Consider the following 18,893-nt stretch of genomic DNA (forward strand, 5'->3'; position numbering starts at 1 on the left):
TGAAGCTTGCTCTTTTACCCCGATCCATCAAACACATTGGTGTCATTTAAGTGGTCTATGGCTTGTGGTCAGACTCGCTCAGGTGGTATACATTTTAAGTTGAGCCTTTTTTCAATAGTGATTTGAATGTCATTGAGAAAACAGAGAAGTGTCAATGATTTTTTTTCTCTCGCTAACATCCTTTCGGAATTTAGTAAAGTAAGTAATCCTCGAAGTAATCATCTAGTTTTTCAAAAGTATCTGTACTCTGATTAAAATATTTTTTGCTGGTAACGTAGTTACCGTTTTTTTTGTAATCCCTTACATGTAATCCGTTACTCCCCAACCCTAGACATGGCTTTACATTGCGTGACTCTTTGGGCAGTCTTGATTTGATCACATTAACATAAATAAACAAATCCTCTTATAATCAGTACCTCAATGGGGTTGCGGTCAACCAGAGCCAAGCCAACACACTGCAGGGTCTGCATGGCTATATTCATCATCACAAAATGCCACCGCTTAATCACTTCCTTTAATCATTCGCTTTATGGATGGACATAACCCAGTGATTAATATTATAATTTATTAACAGTGACAAAAAAGGCTGCATTAAAGTAAATAGTATATGACTTCATAAGTCTATGATTTCACATATTGAATGATTTTATCACCAAAAGTAACAAACTTTTATAAGACAAAAATGCCTAAACATTAAGTTTTTGTTCATAGTATGTGCAGTCTCTCCTAAATGCTCTTTCCAAATGGTTGCTTGTCACAAGCACTTAGATCCATGATAACTAAAAGTTTTTGATTGTTATTGTTGTGCAGTGGTTTGCAGCCGATCAATGCTTTCACACCAATGAGTAAGGAACCCCTGTCTGGGCAGAGCTACAGTATGTTGACTACACCTCAGCAGCTCAGCCACAAGGCTCTACCTGGAAGGGATCAATATCTGAACCACAGGACACATTTCACCTGGAGGATGATGGGAGGTCAGATATGATGTTTGGATTCATTCTGAGAGCTGTTGTCTTACTACCTTGTTCCATCCTCTATCGGATGGAAAACAGTCAATGCTTACTACTGATATCATAGAGCCAAGGCAAACCATGGAAGACAGTTATGTAATAAACAGACAGACAGAGAGAGAGCGAGAGACAGAGAGAGAGACAGAGACAGATGTTGTGAAAGAGAGGGAGAGCTCTGTGGTGAAAGTGGTTTAGTAAAAGTGTTATATTGTCCATTACGTTGTTCATATGGACTGAGTCAGGTCTGCTTCTCTCTTTGTCCCAGGCATGTCAGGCATGGACAACATGGACCGAGGTTTCTTCCGGAAGGTGGATGTGCCAGACCACGCTCATTACATCGTGGCCTGCTTTGTCGTGGTGATTGGAGCAGTGGGGGTCGGTGGGAACGCCCTGGTGATGTACGCCTTCTTCAGGTAGGCCACAGTACCTGAGGGAAGAGGGGAATGAAGGAGGGAAAATCACCTGTTGGAGGGGAGAGGGCAAGTGTTTCTAGCCTGGGTACCAGTCTGTTTCTGCTCTCTTTCAGACTGGCACCCAGGCTGAAGTGTTTCCTTTTTTTCTCCTCTAAACCTCTTATTTGATTCACCAAAGTAATAACGAGGTGTTTATTTACAGGATAGATTTGACCATGCAAGGTATTTAAAGAGGATATTTGAACATTTGAAGATCTTTGTGGGAACAGGCATGAGAATAGGCATCATCGCAGATTTTCGCACCCTTTGGTTCTAGCTCTCCGATTTGTCCTCATATGCCTGTTCTTTGTGCCATCCTGTCCGTTTAAATTCCTCAAAACTGTTTGTGTTCAGCTCTTCAGTAAGGGCCCGATTCAGACGTAGGAAATCAATGCATTTTTTTCACATTTTGATTTAAAGCACTTCTCAGTAGTTGGTACTCAGACTTACCTTATACAAGTACGTTATGGGCTGTGCAGGTGTGGCTCCCTTGCATGCACTGAATAAACGTAATTCAACTGCTGAAAATCCTCCCACTTGCTGGCCAACTCCTCTGGTGGAGTTTTCATTCAATAGGGTCTCCAGTACATTAAACTGCTATGTGTGATCTTGGTTCCATAATGACTCAAATAGACTACATGTCTCAAACATTCACCTAATATTATCCACTATTACTGGCGACTCTGACGAACAACCACACGGACCACAGCTAGCACAGCGGATGTGTGCCGATTCCAGCTGAGAGTCGGGGCACTCGGCTGAGAGTCGGGGCACTCGGCTGAGAGTCGGGGCACTCGGCTGAGAGTCGGGGCACTCGGCTGAGAGTCGGGGCACGCGGCTGAGAGTCGGGGCACGCGGCTGAGAGTCGGGGTACGCGGCTGAGAGTCAGACTCGGCAGACGTCATGTGGCCCGACTCTTTTGATACTTTGTGCAAGGCATTAAAAACTTTGTGGAGGGAGCCTCCCGAGTGACCCAGCGGTCTCAGATACCGCATCGCAGTGTAAACTGCGTTGCTATAGATGCTAGTTCGATACTCATGCCAGCCGCGACCAGGAAACCCATGAGGCGACACACAATTGGCCCAGCGTCGTCCGAGTTAGGGGAGAGTTTGGCCGGCCGGGATGTCCTTGTCCCATCGTGCTGTAGCGACTCCTGTGGCGGGCCAGGTGCATGCACGCTGACACGGTCACCAGGTGTACAGTGTTTCCTCCGACATATTATTTTGGGGGGTGGATGGATATAATTTGTATGCATAAAATGTATAATAGTAATATTTAAAATGACTAAATCTTGTAATTTTGTATTCATTTATTTAAATTAGCACCGGGCTGCTTCTCGGGGGATGCTGGTGAGATGCCTGGCAAAGTCGGCTGCATTCCGGTAGATGGAAACGGCCTGATGTACTTGGGCCGATTCTGGGCAGTCATTCATTTTGATTCTGGGCCGAGTCCGACACCTGATTCCGGGCCAATTAAACAAATTCCACCCTTCGGGAGAGGGCCGCTTCTGGGCTGATTCCTCATTGCTATCTGGGACATGACAGAAGAAAGAAAGTAATCTAATGATGTAAGGCAAAAAAAATGGCTACAAATTGAAGGACACTAAGACGAAAGGGACCACTATTATGTATGTGGGTATTACTGACAGTGGCTTCCAATAGTGATATTTCATATGAAAAAGGAAAAGCCTGGGAATATAATTAAAACATTCTAGACAGTATAAATCAAGTCGGTAGATTCCGTGCTATGGTCAGTGCACACAGATTTCCATAAGATACAGCCTTGGCTTGGGTCTTTGAATTTCACCCCCCACAATTATGAAGCCGTAGGCCTAGAATGAAAAACTATTTATATTCCACTGTGGAAAAGAGGCTGAAATATCTGTCATGCTTACATGCTTTTCATTATGCTGAAATCTGTTTCTAGCATTCATAAGGTCAAATGGATCCAAAACAATTGTAATTTATATGACAAGTCAAAAGTTTGGACACACCTACTCATTCATGGGTTTTTCTTTATTTTTACTATGTTCTACATTGTTAAATAATAGTGAAGACAACAACACTATGAATTAACACACATGGAATCATGTAGTAATCAAAAATCTAAATATATTTTAGAGTTTTCATTCTTAAAGTAGCCACCCTTTGCCTTGATGACAACTTTTCACACTTGGAATTCTCTCAACCAGCTTCACCAGGAATGCTTGTCCAACAGTCTTGAAGGAGTTCCAAAATATACTGAGCACTTGTTGGCTGCTTTTCCTTCACTCTGCGGTCCAACTCATCTCAAACCATCTCAATTGGGTTGAGGTTGGGTGATTTTGGAGGCCAGGTCATCTGATGCAGCACTCCATCACTTTACTTCTTGGCTTCACGGTGAGAACCACACATGCGGAGATCATCCGTTCACCTACTCTACCTCTAACCAAAAATCTCAAATTTGGACTCATCAGATCAAAGGACAGATTTCCACTAGTCTAATGTCCATTGCTTGTGTTTCTTGGCCCAAGCAAATCTCTTCTTCTTGGGTCTTCCTTTCCTGTGGCAGTCCTCATGAGAGACAGTTCCATCATAGCGCTTGATGGTTTTGCAACTGTACTTGAAGAAACTTTCAAAGTTCTTGACATTTTCAGGATTGACTGACCTTCATGTTTTAAAGTAATGATGGACTGTCACTTTTCTTTGCTTATTTTAGCTGTTCTTGCCATTATGGACTTAGCCATTTTTGGTAAAATACCATCTTCTGTATACCACCCCTACCTTGTCACAACACAACTGATTGGCTCTAACACATTAAGAAGGAAAGAAAATCCACAAATGAACTTTTAACAAGGCATACTTGTTAATTGAAATGTATTCCAGGTGACTACCTCATGAAGCTGGTTGAGAGAATGCCAAGAGTGCAAAGCTGTCATCAAGGTAAAGGGTGGCTACTTTGAAGAATCTCAAATCTCAAATATATTTTTATATATTCAACACTTTTTTGGTTACTACATGATTCCATATTAGTTATTTCATAGTTTTGTTGTCTTCACTATTATTCTACAATGTAGAACATAGTAAGAATAAAGAAAAACCCTTGAATGAATAGGTGTGTCCAAACTTTTGACTGGTACTGTATATTTATACTGAACAAATATATAAGCTCAACATATAAAGTGTTGGTTTCATGTTTCATGAGTTGAAAAAAATAATAATAAGCGTATTTCTCTCAAATTTCGAGCACAAATTTGTTGAAATCACTGTTAGTGGGCATTTCTCCTTTGCCAAGATAATCCATCCGACTGACATGTGTAGCATATCAAGAAGCTGATTAAACAGCATGATACTTACACAGGTGCACCACTCTAAAATGTGCAGTTTTGTCACACAACACAATGCCACATATTTTGTGGGAGCGTGCAATTTGCTTGCTGACTGCAGGACTGTCCACCAGAGCTCTTGCCAGATAATTAAATGTTAATTTATCTACCGTAAGCTGCCTCCAATGTCATTTTAGAGAATTTAGCAGTGCGTCCAACGGCATCACAACCGCAGGCCACGTTTAACCACACCAGCCCAGGACCTCCATCCGGCTTCTTCACCTGCAGGATCGTCTGAGACCAACCACCCGGACAGCTGATGAAACTGTGGGTTAGCAGAACTGAAGAATTCCTGCACAAACTGTCAGAAACCATCTCAGTGAAGCTCATCCGCGTGCTTGTCGTCCTCACCGGGGTGTTGACCTGACTGCAGTTCTGCATCGTAACCGACTTCAGTGGGAAAATACTCACCTTCGATGGCCACTGGCATGCTGGAGAAGTTTGCTCTTCACAGATGAATCCCGGTTTCAACTGCAGACAGCATGTATGGCGTCGTGTGCGCAAGCGGTTTGCTGATGTCAGAATTGTGAACAGAGTGCCCCATGGTGGCGGTTGGGTTATGGCATGGGCAGGCATGAGCTATGGACAACGAACTATTGCATTTTATCAAGGGCAATTTGAATGAACAGAGATACCGTGACGAGATCGTGCCATTCATCCACTGCCATTGACCTCATGTTTCAGCAGGATAATGCACAATGTCGCAAGGATCTGTACACAATTCCTGGAAGCTGAAAATGTCCCAGTTCTTCCATGGCCTGAATACTCACAAGATACAGTGCCTTGCGAAAGTATTCGGCCCCCTTGAACTTTGCGACCTTTTGCCACATTTCAGGCTTCAAACATAAAGATATAAAACTGTATTTTTTTGTGAAGAATCAACAACAAGTGGGACACAATCATGAAGTGGAACGACATTTATTGGATATTTCAAACTTTTTTAACAAATCAAAAACTGAAAAATTGGGCGTGCAAAATTATTCAGCCCCCTTAAGTTAATACTTTGTAGCGCCACCTTTTGCTGCGATTACAGCTGTAAGTCGCTTGGGGTATGTCTCTATCAGTTTTGCACATCGAGAGACTGAAATGTTTTCCCATTCCTCCTTGCAAAACAGCTCGAGCTCAGTGAGGTTGGATGGAGAGCATTTGTGAACAGCAGTTTTCAGTTCTTTCCACAGATTCTCGATTGGATTCAGGTCTGGACTTTGACTTGGCCATTCTTTCACCTGGATATGTTTATTTTTTAACCATTCCATTGTAGATTTTGCTTTATGTTTTGGATCATTGTCTTGTTGGAAGACAAATCTCCGTCCCAGTCTCAGGTCTTTTGCAGACTCCATCAGGTTTTCTTCCAGAATGGTCCTGTATTTGGCTCCATCCATCTTCCCATCAATTTTAACCATCTTCCCTGTCGCTGCTGAAGAAAAGCAGGCCCAAACCATGATGCTGCCACCACCATGTTTGACAGTGGGGATGGTGTGTTCAGCTGTGTTGCTTTTACGCCAAACATAACGTTTTGCATTGTTGCCAAAAAGTTCAATTTTGGTTTCATCTGACCAGAGCACCTTCTTCCACATGTTTGGTGTGTCTCCCAGGTGGCTTGTGGCAAACTTTAAACGACACTTTTTATGGATATCTTTAAGAAATGGCTTTCTTCTTGCCACTCTTCCATAAAGGCCAGATTTGTGCAATATACGACTGATTGTTGTCCTATGGACAGAGTCTCCCACCTCAGCTGTAGATCTCTGCAGTTCATCCAGAGTGATCATGGGCCTCTTGGCTGCATCTCTGATCAGTCTTCTCCTTGTATGAGCTGAAAGTTTAGAGGGACGGCCAGGTCTTGGTAGATTTGCAGTGGTCTGATACTCCTTCCATTTCAATATTATCGCTTGCACAGTGCTCCTTGGGATGTTTAAAGCTTGGGAAATCTTTTTGTATCCAAATCCGGCTTTAAACTTCTTCACAACAGTATCTCGGACCTGCCTGGTGTGTTCCTTGTTCTTCATGATGCTCTCTGCGCTTTTAACGGACCTCTGAGACTATCACAGTGCAGGTGCATTTATACAGAGACTTGATTACACACAGGTGGATTGTATTTATCATCATTAGTCATTTAGGTCAACATTGGATCATTCAGAGATCCTCACTGAACTTCTGGAGAGAGTTTGCTGCACTGAAAGTAAAGGGGCTGAATAATTTTGCACGCCCAATTTTTCAGTTTTTGATTTGTTAAAAAAGTTTGAAATATCCAATAAATGTCGTTCCACTTCATGATTGTGTCCCACTTGTTGTTGATTCTTCACAAAAAAATACAGTTTTATATCTTTATGTTTGAAGCCTGAAATGTGGCAAAAGGTCACAAAGTTCAAGGGGGCCGAATACTTTCGCAAGGCACTGTATTTCACCCATTGAGCAAGTTTGGGATGTTCTGGATCAACATGTAAGACTGACAGTGTGTTCTAGTTCCCGCTAATGTCCAGCAACTTTGCACAGCCGTTGAAGAGGAGTGGGACAACATTCCACAGGCAAAATATCAACAGCCTGATCAACTCTCTGCGAAGGAGATGTGTTGCACTGCGTAAGGCAAATGGTGGTCACACCAGACACGGACTGGTTTTCTGATCCACGCCCCTACTTCTTTTAAAGACATCTGTGACCAACAGATACATATCTGTATTCCCAGTCATGTGAAGTACATAGATTAGGGTCTAATGCATTTATTTCCAATTGACTGATTTCCTTATATGAACAGTAACTCAGTAAAATCTTTGAAATTGTTGCATGTTGAGTTAATATTTTTCTTCAGTGTACAATCCCCTTATCCAAACAGATGACTTATTTACTTAGCTTTTATCAATAGCTGTTACAAATGTACAAAATACAGTGCATGGAGATTGGTGTTATTTTTATCAGAAAAAAATCTAGTTTGTTTGTCCACTTGGAACTGATAGGTTGCTCGACCTTATTCATGTTTTCCTTGCATGTAACGGTGGTGTAATTATGAGGGAATTAAGTTAAAGTCAAAATACGCGTATCTGTAGACACCTCTGCCACACCTACATTTCTGGGATCTCCACCCCAAATGTAGAACTGTCTGGCACATGCATTTCCTCATGCTTACGTTCAAGGTCAGAATATGCATAGAGAGAAAGGTGCTTTTTTAAATGAACTAGGCAAGTCAAGGATCGGCGTTCCGTCAACGGGACAGTTGTATATCATGCAGTGTGTTATTTTCAAGATCGCAGATTTTAGAGAAACAACACATCGGTACATATAAGTGTCTTATATCGGCTGAAAGCTTAAATTATTGTTAATATAACTGCACTGTCCAATTTACAGTAGCTATTACTGCGAAAAAATGCCATGCTATTGTTTGAGGAGAGCTCCTAACAACAAAGCCCTTTTTTCAATGCAAAAGGTTTGATAAATGTGTACTTACATTCTGAAATCTTGCTCTGATTTATCATCCAAAGGGTCCCAGAGATAGCATGAAGTGTCGTTTTGTTAGATAAAATCATTTTTCATATCCTAAAAAGGTCCATATAGCACGCACGATCGATTTTGTATTTCCACTCATTCAATTTGCAAAGAAAGGAATCTGTGAAAATCTCACCCTAAACGTTGTTTGAACGAGTCAAATCACATTCATATCTATTCCTCATGGATCCTAGAAGGTAACAAGACTTCACTATTTCATTAGGGGTGTAGTATAGCCTATAAGACACCATATTTGGTCAGAGAGTGACGACTTCATGGCACGCCGATGACGCGGGCGGCCATCACTTGAACGGCTGTATCTTTGTATAAGCACCAATCGGGGTCAAACAAAGCTAGCTAGATAGCCAATGAGCTGGGCTTTACGGAAGTATCTGGAAACCATATATATGTCATAAAATGTAGGTACTAAACTTGTAAGAAAGCATGCCTTTTCATTTTGGACAAAAATTACAAGGATATTCAGAGTTATGAAAACTGGTTGTTTTTTGAATGTTGAACTTATAATATGGCTACTAATACTTGGAAAGCTAAATCAAAGTTCAAGTATACAGATTTGACGATATTCTTGCAGAAAAATGCAATATGAATGCGAATGTCTCCTTCACGATTTGCCTGAATGTCCCTGGGGACTTCACACTAAAAGTCTTGTAGGTCAATCATTCTTCAAGTTATCCATCTGAAACTTTGCACATACACTGACGCAATCTTGTGGACACTATTGGAATTACAACCAGAGTGATAGCTAGATGGTGGTAGAAAAAGACTGGTTGTTTTTTTCTTTGTATTTTCTTCTACCAGATCTATTGTGTTATATTCTCCTACATTCAATTCACATTTCCACAATCTTCAAAGTGCTTCCTTTCAAATGGTACCAAGAATATGCATATCCTTGCTTCAGGGCCTAAGCTACATGCAGTTAGATTTGGGTGTGTTATTTTAGGCGAAAATTGAAAAAAAGGGTGTTTTAAAAAAATATTAAGAACAAATTCTTATTTACAATGACGGCCTACCCTGGCCAAACACGGACGACGCTGGGCCAATTGTGCGCTGCCCTATGGGCCTCTAGCACTGAGATGCAGACCCCTGTGCCACTCGGGAGCCCAACAAAAAGGGAATTGACTCCCATCTACACGCGTGTAACATGGGTCTGAATTCCCCTCCTAATAGAATAGTCACTTTTCATAAATCACTGGACCTGGTTCATCATTGGCTAACTGAGTGAAAGTGAATCTCAACGCTTGCAGCAGGATGACAGGTGTTGTTTTTTCATGTTTGATTGAACAATATGAAGAGTGGTGGTGGTGTGCTCTTGAGTGTTACGTGTTTTGACATGGTACTGCTCTGACACCAATACTTATTTTCGCTGGTGCTGGGAGCGACAGAGTGAAGCGTGCTAATGATGGGTGTCAGACAGTGGGCACGCATTGTCCAGCTAGTTCTTATCCCTAAACTCAAATCAGGAAGTGTTTTATAATTGGTGTGGATACATACTTGCCTGACGACTCACAGGGAATTCTTCCACTGCTCTATCGATCGCTACACACTCAAGTCTGAATCTTCCATCTTTTAATGTCACTTGTGGTGATGAGAGGAATTGTACAAAACAAAGTCATCAGCGATTGGATCATCTATAACCAATCAGAGTATGAACAAGCCAATGAGGAATTTACCCAAACATGTATTTTTTTATTAACAAATATAAAACAAAAGAGGATTAGTCACATGCAAACTATTTACATTGCCACGAATCCTAAACAAACAAATCATATTCATTAATAATACAACACGTTTTAATTGCCTTTGTTTTTCATTTTAGTTAAAGTAGTGCCATATTGTTTAAATTAATTTATAAAGTGAAGAAAGTATAGTTTTGATTTAGACCATTTGAGTTTATGAATATGAAAATGTACCTAATATTATTAGCAGTTGAATTAAATATAATACATCTTTATCAATGTCAGAATTTCTGAAATAAATCATTATATCAAAACCATTAAATTGTACAACCGGTCATATTTCTTTTGGAATAGAATTCTGTATGTCAATCCCAAAAACACAGGCAAAAAACACATGCAAAATGGTCTCCTCCATTCCACAGAAATCACAATTATAATCAATATTCAGCTTGAATCTTTCCAAACATGTTTCACAGGATAAATTCTATGTAACTTTTTAAATGAATATTCCTTTACCTGGTTACTGATATAATATTTGTTAGCAATTTTCCATGCTTTCCCCCAATATCTATGGTATATCACCATAGATATTTGACCAAAAGAATCTGGCTGAGGAAATAGTAGTATAACAAACAATATTCCTAATCTATTTATTACTACATGTATTTTTTTATGTTAATATTGCCAATTAATATATTTTAATGTAAACCTGTTACTTACATCAACCACAGAGGAATTTAAAAAAAGATACAACCTCCCTTGGTGTCACGTCCTGACTATAGAAAACCTGTATTTTCTATGGTAGAGTAGGTCAGGGCGTGACTAGGGTTTTTTGTTCTAGTTTATATTTTCTATGTGGGGTTCTAGGTCTGGTTTTCTATGTTGGTGATTTGTATGATTCCCAATTAGAGGCAGCTGGTTATCTTTGTCTCTAATTGGGGATCATACTTAAGTAGCATTTTTTCCACCTGTGGGTTATGGGATATTGTTTATGTTTAGTTGCCTGTTCGCATTACATTGTCATCACGGTTCGTTTATTCTTTATTTTGTATTAGCTTAAGTTTCACTTTCATGAAAACATGTGGAACTCGAAGTGCGCTGCGCCTTGGTCCGACCATCATTATTACGAACAACGTGACACTTGGAATCTCATCAAAAACAATTGCATATTCTTTTGGGGTTATTGACATTTTTTATTTATCAAGAAATTCCCCATATGAGAGTAGATATCCATCCTCACCAACCAAAATAATTGAATTCTCAAACCAGTTATGGAAAATACTTATTTTTAAATTGTATATCTTTGCTGTATCATAGAAAGTATATGTGAGGTGGAAAATTGTGTTTATATGCTAACATACAAGCTAAAATTGCCTGCTTATGGAATTTGGCAAATTTTACTGGGATTTTATCAACATCAAAATTACATCGAAGCAAAAGTTCTAAACCACCAACAGAAACAAATAAATACTTAGAGAAGACATTCCAAATACTGTTCTGGTTCTTAATATACTCCAGAATCCAATTTATTGTAAAAGTAATATTTAAAGTATTGCAATCTAAAACCTCCTTGTTCTTGGGTATTAGTGAGAATATATTTTCGTAGATAGTGAGGCTTGTTCCGACAAAATAAAATTATGAAGAATCTTATCTAAGTCCTTTACAATTTTAGGGGATCATTCAAGTGATAACGAGACATAACCCTTCAGCTTTGGACTAAAAACCAGACCATATAACGAAATATCTCATCTACCGGAGGTTCAATTTCTTATTTTTCTCAATAATGGGGATAAAGTTTAATTCACTCCTTTGTTTTTCATCCTTGAATATAACAATTCCAAGAAAAGTGACCTTATCTTTATTTGGGATACCATATACTTCCTGTAAAACACAATCCTTGAGTGGAAATAAGACTGATTATTTTTTTATTTTTTCAAAACAGAAACTTCAATACTGGAACCTGCTTTAGAAACCTCATTCCTGTCTCTCAAAAATATGGTGATATCATCAGCCAGTTGACATTGTTTAAATTCATTGCCAAGTGCTGAAACACCTTAAATTCCCTTTCTTGATATGAAGAGCAATAATTTGAGTAACCAATAAAAATGGACTAATTGGGCAGCCCTGCTGAATGCCACGCCCAATGTCAAATCTTTGGGATGTCCCGTGATCTAATTTTACAGAGATACAACCACTATATAAAGTTTGGACTGCTTTGAAGATTTGAAGATAAACTCATGTTATACAGTGTCAAAAGCTTTGTATAAAAAAATCAACAAACATAAGAAAACTATCATCAAGGATGAGGTCATTATAGTCAATCATATATAAGATCCGCCTGATGTTTTTACTAATGTGTCGACCATGAATTAAACCAGATTGTTCTTAATCAATTATATGATGCAAGCCTTGTTTCAACCTCTTAGCAAATACAAGGGCAAATAATTTTCCATCATTATTCAACAGACAGCCTTGTTAACGTCCAAAACTGGAAGTCGCGTCACACGCTTTATTTCCGGTCATTTTCAAAACGTCGCTTTACCCACGTGTGTTCTGGCTCTGTCCCAACCCATCAGGTTCTGGGACTAATCAGACGATCCGAATGTGTTCTAATTCTAGAAGGATCGGGGAGGAAGTAAAATCCAGACTCATTGCGGAGAAGAAATAAAGGTTTGAGGGCGTGGTGTGGCATTTGGCCGGAGCAATGAGTCTGGGTAGCAGGTTTGGGTCGGTCACTTTCTAAATGTCATTGGTTATAGTCATTTTTATTTTATACCTTTATTTAACTAGGCAAGTCAAACCCTATCCCGGACGGCACTGGGCAAATTGTTGTGATTACAGCCTGGAATCGAATCAGGGTCTGTAGAGACGCCTCTTGCACTGACATGCAGTGCCTTAGGTAACTCCCGATTGGCACAGCGGTCTGTCTGAAATTGTAATCAGTTACTTAACTTTGATTACCCAAAAGTAATCGGATTACTTTCCCCTTAAGCGGCATCAGAACAAGACAAAAAAGGATCCAATAAACGCATTTGGTCTATCATCATTGTGGTCTCTAACTTTTGGTCAGACTCGCTCAGGTGGAACAAACTTAAACTTTCACTTTTTTTCAATGATGATTTGAATGTCTATATCTAGCTTGAAATTAAATTTGCAGACAGATTTTCGTGCACATTTTCAAAAAGGTGCATAAAAACAATATGCGCATTTTCCCACCAGAGATGTGTTTCCATCAAATGCACTTGTTTTGGATAGAAAGCTCTGCGTGATAGCGCAGTGCGCATAAAAATGTACTTTTGCAGTTAAACTCCCATGTACCGAATAAAATAAATATAATTTAAATGGTCCTCCACTGCATTCTCAACTCAACTGATGGTTTTAAACACAAAAAGGGTTGCGTTATATACAGAATGTGCCACTCTGGTCTCGGCACGTGCGTTCTATGCAACAGCTCGCAAATACAGTGCGGGTATAGCCTACATGATGAGATTGTTATGGACAAAAGAGAGAGATTGACAAATTAAAACGGCAGCCAAACATCGATGATTATGTCACCAGATTAAGACCCTCAATATTTATTGGAAAGGAGCATCAAGCTCTTCACCGCGCACTTTCACCATCCTGTGACGTTCATCCTAATGCATTTAATCTGTAACCTAATAAACTGTATGCTTTCCCGAGTCGTAGTGGGACGACCACACAACATATCATCAGAATGACTCAAATTTACTTCAATATGAAGGTTATTATATCTATATTTGCGCATAAAGGCGTTTCCGCCGCCATTTCTCGTATAATTAATTTTACCGAGACAAAAGGAACCCACCTTGTCTTGCATATTTAGTTGTAGACATTTGGAAAGTTTACCGACAAATTGATTAGCTGTTTCCATGTGAACTTTACTGGCATAAAAAGGTTGGATGGCAACCTGGTTATTTATAAAACAGAATTGTGTCATGTTTTTCACAAGCATCCTTTCTGAATTTAAAAAGTAAACCAAGAAGTAATCTAGTTTTTCAAAAATATCTAAGGCTAATATTTTTCTGGGAACGATTTTTCTGGGAATTGATTAATTCCTTTTTTCGTAATCCGATTACATGTAACTGATTACATGTAGTAAATTACTCCCCAACCTTGCTGGGTAATAATTTAATATATGCCATTTAGCAGACGCTTTTATCCAAAGCGACTTAGTTGTGCGTGCATACATTTTATGTAGCCAGGCAAGACTCGTACCTACGAGAGAATACATTCCTCTAGGAACTGTGACCCTTCATAGGCATGACATACATCTACAGTACATATTCTACTACTCGGGTAAAGTAGCTAAGGTGCAGGACGGTAAGGGTAGTCGGGACGTACATACTTTAACCCTTAACCCCTACAGTTACCCTAACCATAACCCTTACCTAACCTTAAAGTAACTATCCAGTGTTTCCAGATTTTCTATGAAATATGACTTATAATGAATTACAATATGAGTTAAATAGTTTTCCTTCCACAAAATGGTAATTAAGTATGTTAAAAAGCAGCTTTTCTTTTTCAGAATGATGTGGGAGTACCCTAATAGAATGGTGTGGGAGTACCCCCAACAGAATGATGTGGGAGTACCCTAACAGAATGGTGTGGGAGTACCCTAACAGAATGGTGTGGGAGTACCCTAACAGAATGGTGTGGGAGTACCCTAACAGAATGGTGTGGGAGTACCCTAACAGAATGGTGTGGGAGTACCCTAACAGAATGGTGTGGGAGTACCCTAACAGAATGGTGTGGGAGTACCCTAATAGAATGGTGTGGGAGTACCCTAACATAATGGTGTGGGAGTACCCTAATAGAATGGTGTGGGAGTACCCTAACATAATGGTGTGGGAGTACCCTAATAGAATGGTGTGGGAGTACCCCCAACAGAATGATGTGGGAGTACCCTAATAGAATGGTGTGGGAGTACCCTAACAGAATGGTGTGGGAGTACCCTAATAGAATGGTGTGGGAGTACCCCCAACAGAATGATGTGGGAGTACCCTAACAGAATGGTGTGGGAGTACCCTAACAGAATGGTGTGGGAGTACCCCCAACAGAATGATGTGGGAGTACCCCCAATAGAATGGTGTGGGAGTACCCTAACAGAATGGTGTGGGAGTACCCTAACAGAATGGTGTGGGAGTACCCCAACAGAATGGTGTGGGAGTACCCTAATATAATGGTGTGGGAGTACACTAATAGAATGGTGTGGGAGTACCCTAACAGAATGGTGTGGGAGTACCCTAACAGAATGGTGTGGGAGTACCCCCAACAGAATGATGTGGGAGTACCCTAACAGAATGGTGTGGGAGTACCCTAACAGAATGGTGTGGGAGTACCCTAACAGAATGGTGTGGGAGTACCCTAACAGAATGGTGTGGGAGTACCCTAACAGAATGATGTGGGAGTACCCTAATAGAATGGTGTGGGAGTACCCTAACAGAATGGTGTGGGAGTACCCTAACAGAATGGTGTGGGAGTACCCTAACAGAATGGTGTGGGAGTACCCTAACAGAATGGTGTGGGAGTACCCTAACAGAATGGTGTGGGAGTACCCTAACAGAATGGTGTGGGAGTACCCTAACAGAATGATGTGGGCGTATACTAGTCATTTTAAATATTAATGTAGCCCACTGATTGTCTTTTTAAATATTTTAACCTTTTTAAAAAAAAAATACATAATGCAGTAGGAAAATAGATTTAATGGACAATAGAAATTCCTTTTTTAAAGTCTGTTTGAGATGGGGTTTTTTAAGTGTTTTTTTTCTCTCCAATTTATCCATTATTTAGGTATGAGTTAACAGAATACTTTAACCCTTACCTTAACCATTTTCAATTTCAACTTCGATGGGGTGACAGAGTTGAGACGTCCCAGGATACCGTTTAGACTTCCAGAAGAGACCAGTGAAGAAGAAAGTATCAGCACTCTTAGTTCAAATGCAAATTCCAGTCATTTCATGTGCTAAGCTTTCTGCCATCACAGACCTTTGACAGAGCTGAGGTAGTAGCTAGGTCTACTACTGCTTTGACCGAAAGCTTAGCACATTAAATGACAGAAATTTGCATCTAATCTAAGAGCGCAGATATCTTTTCTCTTCCACTTAGGTATGACATACCTATGATAGTCATATGCACAGACTACTTCTTTGAATGCTTAAAAAATGTGTGATCCACTTTGTTCGGTTGATAGCTCTACAGTGATATCCCATTCTAATATGTTGTCTATTTCTACCTGAGCGCTCGTCAGAAGCTTAACAATTATAAGCATACTCATAACATGATGCAGCCACCACTATACTTGAAAATATCGAGAGTGGTACTCAGTCATGTGTTTTATTGGATTTGCCCAAAACCAGGAACTAGAAAAAAGTCTCCCAGAGAACATTCCCTTGGGGCCATAATGCGATGTCCTAAGGATTAGTAAAATTAACATCCTAAAAAGATCCATACATGGTCCTCTATGACGTCCTGGGAACTAAACAAAGTGTCCCAGAGAACATTCCCTTGGGACGATCACGCAACATCACGCCGAAACCCTTAAGGGACCTAATGGAAATGTTCTCCGGATGTCCCCTGTTTGCTGGGGACAGGACATAAAAATTGGTTTAAGAATGTGTTATTTTTTTAATTTCAAAGGGCCCCAACGTCCTGATTGTGATGTATATGTTTTGATTAAATTTTTGCTTTGGTTGTTGTTAAAGATTGTTGCTGGGACCCTTGGGGGAATTACCTCATCGTTTCCTCCTTTTCCAGACAGAATGGCACTGGAATGGATAGTTGCTGTTTTACGGGCTCCTGACCAATTCTGCTATTTTGTGTCTTTTTTTTTTTTACATAATGTTTCGCATCCTATGACGGAAAACAGCTTCTGGACATCAGAACAGTGACCACTAACATCTATGTGGATGAAGATTTCTACCACAACGAGTCGGAGGCGCAGGACATACTGCTGACCTCAGACTAGGCCCTAATCCCAGAGACTAGGAAAAGAAAAAGGCGGCGTAAGAGAGGCCGACTTGCTGGAACCCTGACAAACGACAATGGCAAGAACATAAACCACCTCCACCCTGCCTTTTATTGGCGTACCTACACTCACTTGAGAACAAACTGGAACTTCAGGTCCCGTCCTATCAACGGGACCTGAAGAACTGTAATATACTGTTTCTCAGAGTTGTGGCTGAACAAGGACAATATATTTATCAAATCGTATTAGTCACATGATCCGAATACAACAGTGAAATGCTTACTTACGAGCCTCTATCCATTAATGCAGTTAAAAAAAAATACGGATAAGAAATAAAAGTATCAAGTAAATAAGGAGCATCAGTAAAATAACAATAGAAAGACCATATATAGGAGATACCAGTACAGAGTCAATGTGCAGGGGCACCGGCTAGTTGAGGTAATATGTACATATAGTTATTAAAGTAACTATGCATAGATGATGACAGAGAGTAGTAGCAGTGTAAAAGGGGGCAATGCAAATAGTCTGGGTAGCCATTTGATTAGGTGTTCAGTGGTCTTATGGTTTGGGAGTAGAAGCTGTTTAGAAGCCTCTTGGACCCAGACTTGGCGCTTCGGTACCGCTTGCTGCGCGATAGCAGAGAGAAGTCTATGACTATGGTGGCTGGAGTCTTAGACAATTTTGAGGGCCTTCCTCTGACACTGCCTGGTATAGAGGTCCTGGATGGCAGGAAGCTTGGCCCCAGTGATGTACTGGGCCGTTCGCACTACCCTCTGTAGTGCCTTGAGTCGGAAGCCGAGCAGTTGCCATACCAGGCAGTGATGCAACCGCTCTCGATGGTGCAGCTGTAGAAGAACCTTTTGAGGATCTGAGGACCCATGCCAAATCTTTTCAGTCTCCTGAGGGGGAAAAGGTTTTGTTGTGCCCTTTTCACGACTGTCTTGGTGTGTTTGGTCCATGTTAGTTTGTTGGTGATGTGGACACCAAGAACCTGAAGCTCTCAACCTAGTCCACTACAGCTCTGTCATTGAGAATGGGGGTGTGCTCAGTCCTCCTTTTCCTGTAATCCACAATCATCTCTTTTGTCCTGATCACGTTGAGAGAGAGGATGTTGTCCTGGTCCCACACGGCCAGGTCTCTGACCTCCCTATAGGCTGACTCGTCGTTGTCGGTGATCAGGCCTACCACTGCTGTGTCATCGGCAAACTTAATGATGGTGTTGAAGTTGTGCAGTCATGAGGGAACTGGAAGAACAGGAGGGCACTGAGAACACACCCGAGGGGCCCCTGTGTTGAGGATCAATGTGGCGGATGTGTTGTTACCTACCCTTACCACCTGGGGGCTGACCCATCAGTAAGTCCAGGACCCAGTTGCAGAGGGAGGTGTTTAGTCGCAGGGTCCTTAGTTTATTGATGAGCTTTGAGTGGAGTATGTTGTTGAACGCTGAGCTGTAGTCAATGAATAGCATTCTCACATACAGTTGAAGTTAGGTCAGTTAGGATCACCACTTTATTTGGAGAATGTTAAATGTCAGAATAATAGTAGAGAGAATGATTTATTTGAGCTTTTATTTCTTTCATCACATTCCCAGTGGGTCAGAAGTTTACATACACTCAATTAGTATTTGGTAACATTGCCTATTTAACTTGGATCAAACGTTACGGGTAGCCTTCCACAAGCTTCCCACAATAAGTTGGGGGAATTTTGGCCCATTCCTCCTGACAGAGCTTGTGTAACTGAGTCAGGTTTGCAGGCCTCCTTGCTCGCACACACTTTTTCAGTTCTGCCCACAAATTTTCTATAGAATTGAGGTCAGGGCTTTGTGATGGCCACTACAATACCTTGACTTTGTTGTCCTTAAGCCATTTTGCCACAACTTTGGAAGTATGCCTGGAGTCATTGTCCATT

At 40.6% G+C, this 18,893-nt stretch overlaps 1 protein-coding gene across 1 annotated transcript in view; it reads left to right on the forward strand.

Moving 5' to 3' along the window:
• The first annotated feature begins 1,277 nt into the window (after positions 1-1,277).
• Positions 1,278-18,893, forward strand: part of opn4xa (opsin 4xa) — a 45,616-nt gene continuing 28,000 nt past the window's right edge. The window contains exon 1 of the mRNA XM_090236672.1: positions 1,278-1,423. Within this exon, the coding sequence (XP_090092798.1) occupies positions 1,278-1,423 (146 nt within the window). The remainder of the gene's footprint in view (positions 1,424-18,893) is intronic.

This window comes from Oncorhynchus mykiss, chromosome 5, assembly GCF_057628025.1.
Source record: "Oncorhynchus mykiss isolate SJ-2025 chromosome 5, ASM5762802v1, whole genome shotgun sequence".
In the NCBI taxonomy this organism is placed as follows: domain Eukaryota; kingdom Metazoa; phylum Chordata; class Actinopteri; order Salmoniformes; family Salmonidae; genus Oncorhynchus; species Oncorhynchus mykiss.